This window comes from Ixodes scapularis, unplaced genomic scaffold (assembly GCF_016920785.2).
Source record: "Ixodes scapularis isolate PalLabHiFi unplaced genomic scaffold, ASM1692078v2 PGA_scaffold0__279_contigs__length_252992795, whole genome shotgun sequence".
Taxonomy (NCBI): Eukaryota; Metazoa; Arthropoda; class Arachnida; order Ixodida; family Ixodidae; genus Ixodes; species Ixodes scapularis.
This window is the reverse complement of record NW_024609835.1, coordinates 114,045,756-114,063,782: the sequence shown is the minus strand read 5'-3', so window position 1 is coordinate 114,063,782 and position 18,027 is coordinate 114,045,756. Positions and strand designations below refer to the sequence as shown.

The following is an 18,027-nucleotide window of genomic DNA, read 5'->3' as shown; positions in this document are numbered from 1 at the left end:
AAGCAGCATTGAACCTGGGGGGGGGGATGGAGTAACAGACAGTTCATCTCAACCTTAGATATTCTTTAACCCCCTAAGTGCCTTGAACGAGCTGAGCTCGTCGACCATTTTCTGGCTAAAAATGCCGTGGACAAGCTCGGCTCGTCCAGTGTTTTTTTTCGGTAGCCCTCAATTCTACCGACGAGCTAGGCTCGTCCGAGTAGTTTTGCAGCGCTGATCATAGATGGCAGCACTCGTTTTAGTTGGCAAATATTTTTTTCGCCTCCGCTGATTTTTGCGTAATAACCTTTTTAAATTTTATGTGTAATACGAAAGGAATAACAATTCAAAATAAAAAAAAATATTGCACTTTTAGGTTACTTTTGGAAAAAAAAAATTGGCACTTAAAGGAGCTGTGCAATGATTTTAACGTTGAAACAATTGGCATCTTCTACTTTTGACATTGTTCACCTTGTCACAAATGACAGAAAACGCACCTTGTTTTATTGAAATGTTGCGATTCCGCCGCGTTATAGCGAGGCAAAAATTAAAATATTCCCGGACTTGCAGCCGCGAGCGGCGGCTATGAGAAACATGCGGCATGACATCAATGGGTGGCCTTGTAGAAAGATAGCAAATTGTGCAAATACCTGCTGGAAAAAAGGTAACTTTTCTGTAAATCTTGTCGTTCCAACATAAATATAAATGCGTCAAAAACCTGGTATCATCGACAAAACTTTTATTATACGGAGTTTTAGTGGCGCCATCTATCCTAGGTCCACAAAACCGTCAGCTCTATCTGCTACCGCGAACAGCTGCCAGAAGCCGGAGGGCGAGGGGCACACAGCCTGACGGGTATGGCCGGACCCGGATGAGACTTTCCTCCTTTCACCATATTTTTCGCACTGCGCCCGCCAGCACCTGGTCACGCGGTTGCGAGTGGATGAGTTCTCGCTGCTCACAGATGGGTCTAGAGAGAGAACTTTACCAGAACCCCACACCTACTCAAGTGACGTCACTGCGCACATGACCCAGAAGACGATGTACGAGTTGAGAGGTGGCAAAAACCTGGATCTTTTTCTTTTTTTTTTTAAATAAAAACTAGGGTATCCAGGTAAAATCTGTTTTCTGTAGTTCACTTCAGAAGTGTCAGACATAAACTTCCACAATTATTTAAGCAAAGCCCTGAAATTGTTGCACAGCTCCTTTAAGAGGTTAATGTCTGTGAAATCATTTTTTGACAGCTTGTTGGAACACGACATCTTGGGCATGCTAAAGAGGTTTCTGCATCTCGTTAGTAATTGCCACATTAGTAATTTTTTATTATACAGGACAATGCTTGTAGTATATATCAAACTTTTCTTAGCATGTGAAATACTAACGCGACATCAAATTGTTTTAAATGACCTGCGTAACATATTATCTTTCTTAAAATACGGGTGTTAATTATCACAGTTAATGTTCATGCACTAGCGCGCCACGCGTCATGTTGTCAGATTCCGCAATTCCGGTAATCAGTCGTAGACGTTTCGGCAAAACGCACGAACGAATGCAAGTGTCACGGTCGTCATGGCGCACTGATTTCTTGTATTTTAAATCTTAAGAGCGATCTACGGCAGAACGAGCATCTGCTGTACACATCTCTACCGTTGCACTACCGTCGGAATTGTGGTGGGCAACGGCGTGACAGAGCTACAACATCGTTCCTAGACACATCCCGGACATCATAGTACCGTATTTTCCAGACTCTAGTTCACACCCAATATAATTCTACAACCTGCAGAAAAAAAGAAATTATAATTAAAAAAAAAAAATGTTTGCTTAGTATGAACTTGGTGCATAGTTTGCACACTATGCAGCATTTTATGCAGCATACATAAAAAAATTTCCGCCATATTAGTGCACAAGGAAGCTTGTATCACACAGAAACCATCGTTAGCGCAACCCCTCATTCACGAGATGCACGACGTCTTGTCATGATCGACGATCTTGAAAAACGGTTCCTCGCACCTGTAGACAGTCTGTGTTGCATAGAATCCCAACTTTTAAACTGGCACAGTTTGCGAACTACAGTGCGTGCTGTGCGTGCCGCCCGTGCTTCAGGAGCTGCCCGGGGAGCAGCAGGAGCTGAAGCTGACGGCAAGCGTGTACCTGCCCCTGCAAGGGCGCCTGGTGGTGGGCAGGGAGGACGGCAGCATCGTGGTGGTGTCTGCCACCCAAGCCGTCATGCTGCAGCTGCTCTACGGGAAGCACCACCACGACGGTGAGGACGGGCCGGCAATCAAGCCACTCACGCCTTCTCTTTTTTTTTTAGGCTCGTCTTGGGATTGAGACGAGCATGAGGGGGCCGCAACGGACTAATGACTTGACGAATCCATCTGTGGAAGCTTAATCCGCTTTCCAGACTCGTTGCTGACAGCTCTTAAAGGCATCTCTTACGAGAACCCTCTCGAGGGAAGTGCTCTAATGACGGAGCTTAGTAATCCTTTAGCAAGTTTTTTTATACCTGGCTAAGGCTTCCATTCTGTTGTAGTTGTCGATAAATGTCCCCCGGGTAAAACTTGGATGCATCGGTGTAAAAGCTTGAGCATGATATTCCAACAGACTTCCTTTTGCATCTGCTTTAACTTCATTCACGTTTGGGGCCTGCGATATGACTCCGCGCAACACAGTTTGGACCGCGGCAGAAAAATGCCGCGTGGGCACGTCAAGCCATTGGGACGCATTTTTTTTGAGTAAATGACACTTGCAAGCGTGCCTCGTGTTGTTTTACTCTGTCTTGGTCCCCAATATTTTTGGCACTTTATAGTTTTTAAACCATTAGGAGGGAGGTTGGAACAAGCTACCACTACTCCTTATTGTTGAACTGTGGCAGTCTATTTCGTGGCATGGCATGCCGGATGCGCCTCGACGGCGTTTTACCCCATTGTCTGGTGCTTGGTTGTGCCGGCTCATATTTCCGCCCAGCGTACCAAACGAAAGTACAGCAAAACCTCGTTGATACATTCCCAGTTTTTATGTTTTCCCGGCTTTTACGTTCTGAACCGCCGGTCCCGCTGAGCTCTAGCCCCCTAAGGGCCTTCTCGTTTTTTTTTTTGTTTTCCCAGATTACTTGTTTTTTATTTTTTTTGTGGTCCCTCAAGAAACGTATTAACGAGGTTCTACTGTATCTAAGAAGACGGGGAGTGTGTATATAATCGACTTCACTGCTATAGACTTTTTCATTTTAGCAGTTGCCTCACTGGCGGATAGAGGGCGCTGACGCACTCGGCGCCATCAGGTTGCTTTACTTTGGTTGGTTTCAGTTTCAACGTGAACGTGGCTACATTGCTGTTTTACGTTGTTTTTGCTTAATTTTGTGATACGATCATTTTCCTTGTACAGTATAGACCACTTACAACGAAACCGCTTATAGTGCAGGACCGGGTATAACGCGGCTTTTTTAAACCACCGGTTTGCCTCCCATAGAACTCCATGTAATAACATACCGCTTAAAATGCAGGCGCGCGAAGGGAAATACCGTTTATAGTGCGGTTTCTGAAACAGCCCGCCGACCGCGCCGACCACGCCGACCACCGGCGCAGCGAGCACACTTCCCTGTGCGACACTAGATAACGGCGCTAGCCGCAAGCGGCACTCGCGGCGGGGCAAGGGGTTTGCTCGAAGGAGCGGGGAGAAGTGAAGAGAGAAGCTTCAGTTGCCATAGCGATGGAAGGTAGCACGCACGTGTTGTTCACGTGCGTGCGTCCCTCCGCTGTGTTTTAGGAAACAACCGCAACGACAGACCATTCGCAGGTCGAGGAGAAGTGTTCGCGCGCGTTGCATGCCGGTCGCGGGGCAGCTTCTCCTATCCGCAAACGTGGCATCGGTTGTGATCGTTGACGTAGACGGTTGGTGGAAGCTCATCGTTCCGCGTAAAAGCGCTATCCTTGCCTGTGAATTTTCGTCGTGTGTCGCTATGATAACCCAGCACGTACCAGAAGGACGATCCACCTACTCGTGCGGCGATGTCGCGGCGGCACTCTGAAGACGGCAGAAACGCCCGTGTCGTCGTGTTTGTTTACTTTGACTAAAGTGGTGGTTTCTAAGCATTTGTGTTTTCGAACATCGCCCACATTTCTTATTTGGAGCATTTCATGCCTGTGCTCAAGTTGAAGGTATTACTGGCGCGTATCGTATAAAGGATGCGAATTTTCACGCGTTTTCATCGCTGGAGAAAAGTCATTAGGGTTAGCAATCCTGAATGCTCGCAACGTCCGTACACAACCTGCGACGCCGGTAGAAGGCTGCGCCAGGCAAAAGCCACTCATTTGTTTTAAAATGTGTGACACACTTGAGAGAGGAGTGTACTAGTCTGGTGAAATAAAGACTTTCCTCAAACTAAGCTTTATTTTTAACTAACATAAAATAAATTCTTTTACAAGGGTAAGTTGTCTCATGGCATGTATTTTGGCCTGAAAAATTTATGTTTTGGTTATAACGCGGTACCTCTTATAGTGCGGATTTTCGCGACTCCCGCGACATACGTTATATGCGGTCTACACTGTAGCACACAATTAATGGAACAGTGGTATTGAACCACTTTGAGGACTACGAGGTATTTTTTAGCCTAAATTACGGGCTTTTTTTTACCAACTCTTGATGTATCTGTTTATGGTCGGTTGCGAAACCCCTGGCTGATGTACAGGGAAGATTACTATCTTCTACGGCCGTATCCGATCGCAAGTTTACTACTCACTGTTTTTTGTTTGTTTTTTGTCGTGGGCACCCAACCTTTAGTGAACTTCGCAGACTAAAAACGTATCGTGTAACGACTTAGATAATTGATATAAACAAGTAGTATCGTCTTAGCCTCTTTTTTAAAAAATTCAGTACTCGAGCTTGTTTTGATAGGCCAACTAGGAAATTTCTGAGATTATCAACCCTGGAGTACTCATAGCAGCATTTTGCGATATTGGCTCTAGAAAATAAATTATTTTATATGAACATTTCCTTACTCAAGATATAAATAACAGGCCTGTCAAATTAAATCTGGCATTTTTCTTCCGTGAAATGCGCCAAATATAATTAAAGGGCGCAGAAGGAGAAATAGTTTGGAAAGTTTGGCTGAATTTTAGCGCTAAGCACCACTTCCCGAACCTGTGTGAACAAATATTTATTTGTTTGTACAGATTTGCTTTGTAAATTTCGGCATCGCTAGCCACCAAAGGTAAACCTCTATCCGCCATCGACAATCCTAGACTCAAATGATTGTTATGCAGGTGTTTTTTTGCGGCATTTATTATTGCGTATTTCAGCACTGGCAAAATTTAATAAAACGTAGTACGCAAAAAAAAAAAGAAAGCGTCGTAGTTGTTGCGCATGCGCCGAACCCAAACCGCATTTTGGATTTGCAAAGAGAAACGACGTCATTTCTTTGTGCACGCTATTCTAAAGCTTGTTACTGTTAAGTTGTCTGTGGCAGTTTCTTACGTGGGAAGTCCCAACCTTTGTGTTCAAATAAATTAAGTGGATGGCACTGGTCATCTAAATATAATCAATAAATCACTTATATGACTGTCGAAATGGGAGCGAGCATGGTACACAATTCCTTAAACTTCATAAGTAAACCGACCAACCGAATGTCTACGTCGAAAAACATTGAGGACCTCATAGACATGTAGGTGTGATATTATGAACAAACAAATCACCTGATGTGTATGTACCATTACTTCTAGCTTCAGATAAAATACAAGTTAAACGTTCGTTGTCTATCTCCTTCGCGAGTTTCCTCACAGAATCAAAAGAAACTGATTTCAATATATTATGAATACAAAGAACGATACTTTCAGGAAATACAGATAGTCTCCTTGCGCTGACTATTCTTGACGCCTTCCGATCCTAAATGCGCGATATAAACATACGAGCTTGTTACTGAAAATGTTCCACCACTATTAGTAAACAAGCCTCAATTGTCATAAGGATCTTTGAACACTCGTGAAGTCTTAGTCGTCGGGTAGACATATCGGACAACAGTTTCCGAAGTAAGGCAAGAAAGCGCGGTGAAACGTGACGAAAAACACGAATACAACGTATCCGCCAATGCGCGGAGGGGAGAACGGACCAGCAAGTTGAAGCAACCCAATGGCTGCCACGTCACGTGATTCCAAGATGGCAGCGCCCATGCTTGGGAGGATGAAATGGTCTATAGGGACACTGACAAAGTATTTGTACTCAATTAGATTTTTACTGAAACACAAATCACAAGAGCCTAATTACCTAAAAATATTATTGCGGCTCAAAATCTGTCTTTTTCTTGTGCGTAAACTGGAAGTCAAAAGTGGAGAGTTTAGGCCTGCTCTCACTCTCTTTTCCATGGTCACGCGTGTTGAGGTTGTGGCGTATGAAGGATTTTTGAGGCTGTAGCTCATCTAAAGCACACATGCACTAATAAAAAAAATCATCCATTTTATGACCACTGAAATGCATATAAAGAAACCGAGTTGCTCCCTGCGACTATGCACCGTGCAACTGGCGCCCGGTTGTGCCAGCTCATATTGTCTTTTAGAGAGGGTACTTGTCTGGTAGCAATACTGTATCGATATGAAAGTAGTAGTGTTGTGCGGATATTTGAAATTTTGAACAGTAGTTTCGAATAATACGCTATTCGATATTCGCTTCGAGATGAACAGCTGCTATATTCATATTTTTCTAAGTGTCAATTGCGGCGGGTTAGCCCCGTTGAGCGCACTTCTTACCGAACACAGGTGCACTGTGGAGAAGCAATACCAGTGGAAGCGAGCTCCCTGGGTGTTGCTTTTCCGCAGTGGACCGCTGCTCGGTAAGAAGCGCACTTACCAGGGTAACCCGCTGCGGTCAACACTTGGAAATGTATGAAGAACGCAATTACGTGCTTGGAAGAAATGCACACTTTCAAAGCAGAATGGTGCACGCGTGAACCTGGTGTATGTAAAAAGACATGGAAACTGTGAATGTTGATATCTACATCGCTGCAGAATTTTCCGGACTAAACTGTGTCTTATACAGGAGTTGTTAGGCAGAGATGCCCTGACAACCTGCATTCATCATTTGTTCTCTATCTGTTTTTACGATTCAAGATTGAAAAAATAATGTTTATATATAGCGGGATTTGTAAATCCACTCAATTAGGTAGAGCTGGGCATCTCTACAGGTTTAATTTGATGTCAAACATGTCATTTACTTGCCATCTCAACTCATCATACTTTTTGAGGTCACGGTCCATAAATATAGCTGGATTAAGATGAACTTATAAATGGAGGATTAAAAGCTTGGAAACATCCTTCACAAGTTGAGCTGGATTTTTGTTTAGGCATTTTGCAACAGTAGTAAAAGGCTTAAAGAACTGTTTGACATTCAATTAAAAAATATTCGGCCAAAACCACTATTCGCTTCGAATTCGCTTCAAACTGAAAATCCACTATACTCCGCGACAACTTTTCTTGGCAATGCAGTGGAAGGTAGAGGCCCGCGTCCCCTCTCCCATTTTGAGTGTGTGCGGGCTCTCCTCTCCCCGGAAATGGGGGAGGAGGAGAGCCTGCGTACACTCAAAATGGGAGAGGGGACGCGGGCCTCTACCTTCCACTGCATTGCCAAGAAAAGTTGTCGTGGAGTATAGTTGCACATGACTAGAAAGTACACATTGTTACTATAACATTGGTTCTTTAAAAGGATGTTCACTGAAATCTTCAAGCCAAAGCACGGCGGCAATCCATTCCGCCATGCTTTGGTGCTTACCGTGAAATACCGGGCAAGCGCCCACTCAAAATTTAGAGATAATTGCGAAAAAATGGGGGATGGGCGTTTGTCCGGTCATCAATTTTACATATAAAGGTACTGTACATATTTTCTCAGATCTTAGAAATTTGGATATGGGCACTTAATGTGGAATAGGTGTATGCGCTGTATTCTACGGTGTATGGCCCACTTTTTTTCCCTTTGTCATGATTTTTTCTCAATTTGTTTCTTTTCGAGTTGTGCCAAGCAGGCACTAAGAAACATTAATTTGTTATTAGTAAACTAAATTTCAATTAATTGTGCTGAGTCATGTAAAAACGAATGCCGAAAACCATAAACATAAACACAGAGTGTGTTATACGGCTGGGTGTTATGAAGAAAGCAACATGTTACGTGTGACTGATGCACAAGGCATGTTACGTGACATTGTGTTATCACACAAACACAGCTTGTGCCCTGCTCATTCGCAACAAAATATATGCATCTCCGAGTTTATCAGATACGATTGAGACATGCTTCAATTTTTGTACTGATTATTTGGGGAAATATTGGCTGACACCTTTCCTATCTGACTACAATGTGGGCGGAATCTGCTAGTTGTTTACTAACTGGAACTTGTCCAAAGCGAATGTTTCCCTTGGTAAGAAGTCACGAAAATCAAAAAGCACGAAGGACAAGGCGTTGGTAGTGTTGTTTGTTTGCTGTTGTTGAATATAAATTATGTACTTCCCTTTTGCGTGTACCGTTACTGTATGTTTCTAGGTTGTCGCATTTTAACAGGTTCTCTTTTTTATATTTTTTTTAAACTGTCTTGCTGAATTTATATTATATAATTATTTTACATATAACTTTTTGTATTTTATACACACTTCTTTTTAACCCTTTGCCTACCGCCAAAATAAAAAAAAACTATTTGAAAATACCGAATATTTTTATGTGCCCCTATAAATTTAATATGCAATACAAAGGCCGAAAACAAATGCCAAAATGTTTATTATATGAAAAATCTTTGAACACACTGCAAAAGAAAAAGGGACTAAAGTTCTGCTTCACTGCATTACAACAAACAGTTCACATCACCTCGCACATGAATGTTTAGGCCGGGCGTAGCAGTACTGCAGACAGTTCACATCACATTGCACGCAAAGTGAATGCAAAACGTGGAGGGGCTGGCGGGGGATTTTTTACATTGATTCTAGTCCATGCCAACACGCCGACACAATGTCCTCCTCGAAATCGGAGTCGTGTAAGCTCAAATCCAAAAACTCAGTTGCATTGCTCTCACTGTTCGATGAAAGATTCATTTCCTCGTCTTCTGAATTTGAAGAGACGTCACAATATCTTTGTTTTCGCCCCAATTTCGAGGCAAGATCGTTGCTACGAACGCCGCGACCAGAAGTTGACATTGCCATTTTTAAATTCCCTGTTGCCTGCGTTGGAACAATTTTCTGCCAAATTCAGAAATTTACCAGGTTTTTATTTTCCGTGGAGCGCCATCTATCTACGGGAAACCTCACTAGAAACACGTGGACTAGCCCAGTTCGTCCATGGTAGCGTATTGGAGCCCGAATCAACGTGGATGAGCCCAGCTCGTCTTCGGGGGGAGCGGTGCAAACGGTGTGGACGAACTCAGGTCGTCCATGGTAGGGAAGGGGTTAACCACTAAAATGCACCTTATCATGACGTGCCAGTAATATATGTTTCGTTGTACAATTTTAGTGCAAACATTTTGCTCAGTTTCTTTATTATCGTTGCCAAGTTTCGAATCAATTAATGATTTTTCTCTTATGACTTTAAACAAGTATTAGTTCCTTCCTCCCATCGCAGTTCAGTGGGGTCATTGAGACCTCGCGCCAATCTCGTTGTGTCGCCCGCTTCGCACCGAGGTCGAATGGGAGGAATTTCCAGACTCGTTAGACTTACAGTTCTCAAAGCCGTCTTCCTGCGGGGGCTTACGCGAAACACCTCTTCCTCTTCGTCTTCTCAAAAAACAATTTTTCATAAACGAGCACTTGTTTATCGTAAGTTAAAAGTACTTCAATCGGCGCACTACAGTCGTGCGAATAAGTGGGAGAAGTGGCGCAGTCGCACACTCAAGCGGCTAGAAAAAAATCCCATCGCAATTCAAAGCGATGTGAAAGACAGTAAGAAATACCACTATTTAGCCCTACCGTGGTCTGGGAAGGGTCCTATAGTCAATGGCATAGGGAAAATGTAAGGTGCATCTTTAAAATGCCCTGCTTTTAGCATGCACTCCATGCCTTCCGCCATGCTCCGGCTGCATGCTCAAGCTGCGCGAGACTCGGAAGCGTCATTGAAAGCAGGAAGCTCGCGCTGGAGGCTGGACAACTAAAAGCTCCTTCCTGCCGTTCTCACATTGTGAATGACTACGACTAGGGTTCCGTGGTTTCAAATAAATTCAATAACATCCGAAAAACACTCGCCTGTAAGAAAAGTTCTGAATCTGATTTTTGCAAAAAATTTAGAATTTGGAAGTGCCGATGGCCGAAACGAAACCAAAAAAGCAGTTTTCTACTAATAAGTTTGGTCAGAGCAGTGCTTCAGTGGTCATCGGGAGAGGCCTCCCCAGATTTCTTCAAAATCTCGTGGTATTGACCGAAGAAGGTTTGCCGTTTATCCCGTCAGGGTTCATTCGGGACAATGAAGCATTGTAATTCTGGGTCACGACACAAAACGCTGCTGTTTTGATTTCCAGATTTAACTTCTTCGAGGAAGGTAGGGTCGTGATTTGACAACTGGGAAAGCTATATGAACTCTTAGATTTAACAGTAAGGACAGCTGAGGCTTCTATCTCACCACTCCACCCCTTGCAGCTACGGGGAGAAGCGGTGGAATAGGGTGGAAAGAAAAGCTTTCCAAGGACTACGTCGAGGAGTTTAGTGATCTAATGCGTCTTTGTCAAGTTTTGTCAGTGCACAGTTAGTATTACTAGTAATGGCAAGGGTGCCAATGTCACGTGGTACTCGTGCATTCTTATAAATCTAGAGCAATGTTATACCCACTGATTAATATATATTTTTATTTTCAATCTTGAAAATTTGAAAACATGGCAAAAGTAAACTTCCTATTTCGAAGAATTGGTAGCCTAACAAAAATAAACTGCGATAAACTCGAAATATTTGGCACAAAATGAACTCCAAAAAACACCCTAAAATTGCTTGCAGCTTAAGAAATGTGGGGTACGGCTTACCACATTTGTGCCTCTTGCTTCGCGATTCGTCCTTCGGGGACAACCTCGCTGGCCGTGTCGTGGAGCAGAAACGAGATGCCCCGGACGTACCACGCCCCGTGTTTCCTAAACCACGGGAGCGCGAAACCGACCCGTTCTTAAAGCCCGGTCGAGATTTCCGCCCCAACTGAAGCGTCTCATCCCCTCTGTCGCCCAGAGCGTCCCCAGCACCAGCTGCTGCACGGCCACGTGGGGCGGGTGACGTGCCTGCTGTACCCACACCACGTGCACTCGCGCTACGAGATTGCCCACCTGGTCTCCGGAGGGGTGGACTTCTCGGTCTGCCTGTGGGACCTCTACGCGGGCACCCTGCTGCACCGCTTCTGCGTCCACGCCGGGGAGGTCTCCCAGCTCCTGGTGCCCCCCAACAACTGCAGCGTGAGCCGGGGCCCGCCTTTTCCTCGGGAATGGGCGCTTAGTGGGGAATGGGCGGAGTATTCTACAGTAAATCAACTCTTTTTAAAAAGATATAAGACAGGGGCAGCAGTTTACAGCATTGTGAGAATCGCTCAATTTGGACGGGTTTCCAGGTTTCGGTTTCTTGTTGGAGCGCATCTTTGCGCCCGCAATCCTGCTCCCCGGTGGTCACGGCACAAAGCCACGCTCTTGGCTCCCTCATAGGATGGGGAGAAGTGGGACGCACGTGTGTTGCAAGTCTCAGCCACCGGGGAGCAGGACTGCAGGCGCGGGAATGCGCTCCGATAAGAAACCGAAGCCTAAAAATACGTTCAAATTAAGCATTTTTTCAGAACGCCGTAAAAAGCTGTCCCTGCATTATATCCTTCTAACAAAAGTTGATTTAGTGGTTTTCAATGATGCTCAGCACGTTTCTGATTGGAATCATATATCTATTTTCATTAATTGAAAAGTTCATGAACAAATTTTACTTAATTAGCCGACTGATTGTTACGTTTAGCCCCATATACTATGTCCCCATGGCCGTATAACTCACCTGCATTGACTGCATAAGTGTAGCTTTCATGGGCTTTTCTAAACAAATCTGTAAAACTTAAAAAAAAGCACTGTTCATATTAGTGCGAAGGGTGAGGTTGGTTTGTCCTCAAGACCAACTCACCCCATGGCTCAGTCCGTGGAAGGTTGAACTAGGGGGGGGGGGGGCACTGCAATTTGGGTGCTCGTGGAACCCATGAGACAAGCTGCCAGAACTCCTGTGTTCTATGAAACCAAGTTTGAGAACCCTTGCGATAAGAAACCAAAATCTACAAATGCTTTTAAATTGAATGTTATTATGAAACGCATAAAATGCTGCCCCTGCTTTATATATATATATATATCTTTCTAAAAAGAGTTGATTTAGTGGTTTTCAATGATGCTTGGCAAGTTTCTCAGTGGAATTATATGTACCTATCGCTAATTAAAAAATGACCCTATTTTCTGCACTACTATAGTCTGCAAACTATACACGTTTAAAATTTAAAATTTTACTTGATGTGGACTATCTACAGGTGCGGACTATACAAAGATTTTTTTTTCTAGGTCTTTCACTGTGACAAGGCGTGAAGGATTTTATGAATAATGGAGTATATTAATGTTGATTTACGTATGATACAAGCTTCTACGTAAGCTAATAAAGCGGGAATTTCTCAAGGTGTATTGTGTATGATTATTTTTACTTTCGGTCTAGTAGGCACTAAGTTCGAACTATGTACCAGGCGTGGCCTATAGTTTGGAAAATACAATAATCAGTAAATTTTAGTTAATTGTCCCGCTAATTAGTATGTTTTTGCAATCCTAGATCTTTGCCAAGGCTGGTAGTTTGTTCCTGGAAAGAGTTTCTATTTTTCTCAAACAGCATATTTTTAGGGATTTCTGAAAGCTTTTGCAGATACAGCCTACATAGCCATTGGCCTGTGGAAGGTAGTGCTTAGTTTGTGCACAGGGGATTGTATTGTGAAGGGTTTGGCAGTCCACAATAAAGAGAATTCTTCCATACCGGTCTGGGTTGTGCCCGCAGAACCGTGTGCTGCAGAGTGTGTGCAGCGTGGCGAGCGACCACTCGGTGGCCCTGGTGGGGCTGAAGGAGCGCAAGTGCGTCATGCTGGCCTCCCGGCACCTCTTCCCCGTGGCGGTGGTCAAGTGGCGCCCCTTCGACGACTTCATGGTGGTGGGCTGCTCGGACGGCTCCGTCTACGTCTGGCAAATGGAGACTGGTGGGGGCCTTCGCTTTACTGCCCACTCCATGAAGGGGTGTTCACACAGGGGATGCCCTTGGCTAGGATTGCGCACAATGTCGGGCGCAACTAGCCAAGGGGCTAGGGTTGCGCCCAATTTTCCGCTGGGCACAACCGCAACAGGAAGACTGTTGCCAATACGCACCGGCCGACCGGCAGTTCAAGCGCCAGTTTACGGGCAATTTGTTCGGTGCAGTGCGTGTAATGTTTACGACAAATTGTGGTTTCCGGCAGACGTGAACAAAAGTTGTTCTAAATGCTACACATTTAGAACACCTCTTGAAACGGCCAAAGCAATGGCCAATTTTTTATGAGCCTTACTCTCGCGCAGTTCTTGGCATGTTAAGAGCTCATCCCCTCGTTGAGATTTTCTTCTCACCATTCTTGGAACTGCCGGTGAGATCGGCACTGTATCAGCACTGAGTCGGTGCCACCCGGAATGTACAAACCAGTCTCTAGGCCAGCTGTTGCCTCAAGCGACCTTTCGTGTGACAATGCAGGTCACCTGGACCGGGTGCTGCAAGGCCTGCAGGCGGAGGAGGTGTTGAGCGCCTGCGACGAGCACACGGGCCACCCCGGAGAGCGCATGACCAACCCAGCCGTGCACCTGTTTCGGGGCCTGCGCCACCGCAACATGGCGGCTATCCGCCACGCCGCACAGAGGGGGCTGCACCACCTCCAGCACCACCCGCACCACCACCAGAGCTCTCAGGTGCCCCCCGAAAAACTGCACCACCAGGTGGGGAGGCTGCGGGGGTCTGGCCAGGCAGAGAGGGAGGGAGGCAGCAGTCGATCGGGGCCTTACCTTCGTGCACCCTCAGTAGTTTGGAATTGGGAGGGACTCGTGTATAAGTAATAATTACCGTATTTTCCGGAAATGGGTCCGCAGACTATACACATTTGACCCTTTGATGCCCAGCATTGCCTAGAAGCAAAAACTCTAGAATTTTTTATTTTCTTCCGTGCCATCAGGGCCTCAGTAAATTTAGTGCCCTCTTTCGCTTGGGAGGGATACCTGCACTAGCAGCGGAGGATCGAAATGCATCTTCAAAACTGATCACTCGTCCTTCAAACCAAAGCCGACAATAGATGCGACACATGATGGCGTGCACTAGTGGCCTCATAATTGTGAAAAGACAGACCAGTGCAGGTATTACGAAGTTGGTTATACCTTTCTCTACTGTGCAGAATTAGAAATGCGCCTGGGCCTTCTCCCACATTATACAGTCTAAGCTCGTTATAACAGACCTTGATTTTGACCAAGGTTTTGGTCTGTTGTAAAAGCAGTATGTTGTATGCAGATATGAAGTTGAGTCAATTGTATGTAGAGGAAAACCAACCAAACTTCACAAATCGGTATGTTATATCCAAATGTCTGTTGTAACCAGGTCTGTTATAATGAACTTAGTAACTGCTTTCATTCGTTTGACGTCAAGTAGTGTTGCAAATGCGCAATGTTGCTTAGAGCAACATTTTTATAGCATGCTTACCAAAAGACGAGAAGGGAAATTTTTTTCCGAGATCACATTTCTATTATTTTGTGTGTTCTAAAATCATGTCAGGGTGTGTAGGTAGTATTGAAGTAAAGTTTTGGGCATGAAAGTTTTAGAAGCTGAAAATTTACCCTGATGCTTACAAGTGTGGAGTCCAAGGATTTTTTTTTTTTTTCTATAGCGTTCACTGTGACAAGATGCGAAGGGTTTTATGAATAAATTAGTATGTTAATGTTGATTTATGTAGGATACAAGTTTTTTTGTGAGCTAATACACCAGGCATTTGTACAGGTGTGCCCTGTATGATCATTTTTACATTCAGACTACGCGTGTAAACTATGCAACAGGTGCGGACTATACATCGAGTGCGGGCTATAGTCCGGAAAATACAGTAGTAGTTGTTTCGAGGATTTATTTTTTTTTTATAAAAAATTTAAAACTTTTTTAACCCAGAATGTGTTATATGAGACGGGAAATAATTGATTGCCCCTAACCATTTCCGGTTCTCACTCCGGCGGTGTGAGTGCCCGCCGATGCAATGCTCGTTGGCAAAACGTCTTGCTCAAGTAGATCCCAGGCGCACCCGCAAGTCACGTTGCATGATCAAACATGAAACGATGCCAGCGGCACGCTCTACTCGTAGCACCTTCTAAACGGGCTCTTTTTTTTTATATAATTTGGTTTGCTTTTTGGGTAGGGTTGTTTGCAAAGACGCAGCACGGCAAGAGTCTTTCGTCTTCTCCTTTTCATTATGTCTCACTTCTGCAGTTACAGTGCCAGCACGTCACATCCTATGTGACCACTGACTTTGCCACAATAGTGGAGGAAAGGGGCAATCAATTATTTCTCGTCTCACTCACTGTTTTACAGCGGCAGCTGTTACTGGCCTGTCCCCCGTTTTTGTGACGCACGAGCATAACCGTAAAGTTTCCCCGCTAAATTTGGCGGGAAAATTAATGTTATGAGACCTGATATTATGGGACCTACAGACAACTTCAGGTTCCTCGCTTAATTTAGCGGCAAAATTGACGTCACGTGACCTATGCACCAATTCAGTTTTCCTACTAAATTTGGCGGGAAAATTGATGTCGTGGCCTGACATCACAAGACCTACAGCCATATTCAGGTTCCCGCAAAATTTGGTGGAAAAATTGACATCACGTGACCTATGCATCAGTTCAGTTTCCCCGCTACATTGCGCGGGAAAACACACCACAACCTTAATTTCATTTATTCATCAACAGCATATTGGTGCAAAATCAACGCCACAGCATTTCATTATCAAATCAGCATATGACGCGCACGATCGGTGCAATGTCAATCAGTCGACCGTCATCGTCAAATCTGTGAATAAAGGCCTGTTCACACACTTGCAACTCTTTAGAACCGAGTGCCTTAAATCCTCTTATAATCTCTTACGACGGGAGAACACACTGACACGCTGGTGCCATCTTTGCGGCGGCCCTGGAACCGCATGCGAAGGTTTGGCTGTATTTGCGAGGTGAAATGTACATACTACTTCTGAGAAATGTTTGTTTCTAACATTGACAAAAGTTTTTTAAGCCAAGAAAAAAATGAATGATGCTCAAAAGAAGTTGAAAATATACGGGACCGCCCTGTGTCCCACTGCTTTCCGATAGGTGATGCCAGTGTGTCCTCTCGTCTCGAGATTTTAAGGGGTTTCAAGGCACTCGGTTTTAAGAAGTCGCACGTGTGTGAACGGGCCTTAGCAGCACAGTTGCTGCTGTCTAAACGCATCGCGTCGTGGGATCGTCGCCCAATTTTTTAGCCTCTTCCGGTTTTACCGTTGCGTTCGGAAAATCTCAGCTCGGGTTTGTGATGGGGTGCCGTTCTACCGCAGCATGGAATGGGGCACGACGTCGGCGACAGTGCCCATGCCCGAGCCAGGACGCATCCGCTCATGATCCAGGGCCTGAGGACCAATCCCGTCGATCAGGACAGCCACGTGCTCTTCTTCGACATTGAGGCGCTCATCGGTGAGCGGCACACCTCCCTCGGAAACATTCTCTCTCTCGTCCCGTGCTTGTCCTTGGAAACCTCACCCCTGTCTGGTGCTCGTGTGCTGGCAGTCCCCATGTGGTTGTGCTGTTTGGCCTGCTACAAATCTGAGAGCTTACCTGGTGGGCACGTCTTTTGAGCTGTCTGCTTTTTGTTGCAATGCCAGAGAGTAATTTTGCTTATTTCTTTGCTTCACTTATTTTGCTTTTTTGATCTAAACTTGCTGTAGTTCTTTTTTTTCTGCTTAGTAGTTGCATTTTTGTGTCTTCAACGTTCCCTTTAGGTGGTGGTAGAAACTCCAAAAAAAAACATTCGCTTTTAAGCACCTAGGTAAGGCACTTATGTGACAAAATAAATCCTCCCTTCCTTCAAGATAAAAAAAATATTTAGTGCAACACAGTGTGAAACAGATTGAGTTAAAAGAGGAACCGAAACAAGTTTCTATTTCATAACGGCTACCTTGAAATAGAAGTTAGTCTCAGTTGCACTCCTAACTCGAGGTATGTCTTGCGGCATAACAAAATAAACTAAAAAAAAAAAAAATCTATTTTTTTTTTTAAAAGGAGGAGGGGGTGAATACATTTTGTGACAAACATGTCCTTATCAATAACTTTTAAAAAAATTATTCCTTTTTTTTATTGGTTTAATGTACCGTTTGAGTGTAAAAGCTTCCATTAATTCTTTTGCCCTTAAAACCCGTGTTTTTCTTTGGTTTTTTGTGTTTTCTAAACATGTTAGATGGCTAATGCCTTTGCTTGCCACTGTTTTTGTTTTTTTTATTTTTCTCACACACTCTGCACTGTTTGGCTTGTGAGCTTCACTATCTTCACTGTTCCCGTTTTGTCACACTGCATGCGCACCATGCTTTGCGAAGGGTGCCTGCTGATTCTAAAGGTGAAGCAACGCACGGATGCTTCGCACGCACACACTGCCATGCTCTCCTCCAGGGATATGTCTGAGCTGCTGGCCGAGTTCAGAGGTATGCTACGCCGCTTATGCTTCCCGCCTGGGGTAGATAAATGTGTCTATGATGCCTTCTTGTTGTCTCGTGTTGTGGTTTCTTTTTAGTGTTCTACAAAAGTTGTTTGGGGGGAAAGAAGTGGAAGGAAAAACTGGGCTGCATTTCTACTGCGCTTCGCCGCAGACATCTGCTTTATCGGCGGAAAATGGCCATGCATCATAGAAGAAACATTGAAATGCTGTTGCAATATTTATTTTCCACCGAATACGTAAAATACCGTGCAAGCGCCCAATGAAACTTTGGAGATAACTGCAAAAAAATAAGGGAGGGGCGCTTGTCTGGCCTTCTTTTTACATGTAAATGTACTGTGCGTATTTT

At 44.5% G+C, this 18,027-nt stretch overlaps 1 protein-coding gene across 2 annotated transcripts in view; it reads left to right on the top strand.

The window, feature by feature from the left end:
- Positions 1-18,027, top strand: part of LOC8041781 (WD repeat-containing protein 7) — a 102,835-nt gene that overhangs the window by 25,647 nt on the left and 59,161 nt on the right. The window contains exons 12-16 of one of the 2 annotated variants that reach the window (XM_029990742.4): positions 2,083-2,242; positions 11,142-11,362; positions 12,960-13,155; positions 13,677-13,915; positions 16,531-16,666. In XM_029990742.4, the coding sequence (XP_029846602.3) occupies positions 2,083-2,242; positions 11,142-11,362; positions 12,960-13,155; positions 13,677-13,915; positions 16,531-16,666 (952 nt within the window). The remainder of the gene's footprint in view (positions 1-2,082; positions 2,243-11,141; positions 11,363-12,959; positions 13,156-13,676; positions 13,916-16,530; positions 16,667-18,027) is intronic. The other variant, XM_029990754.4, reaches the window with a different exon arrangement.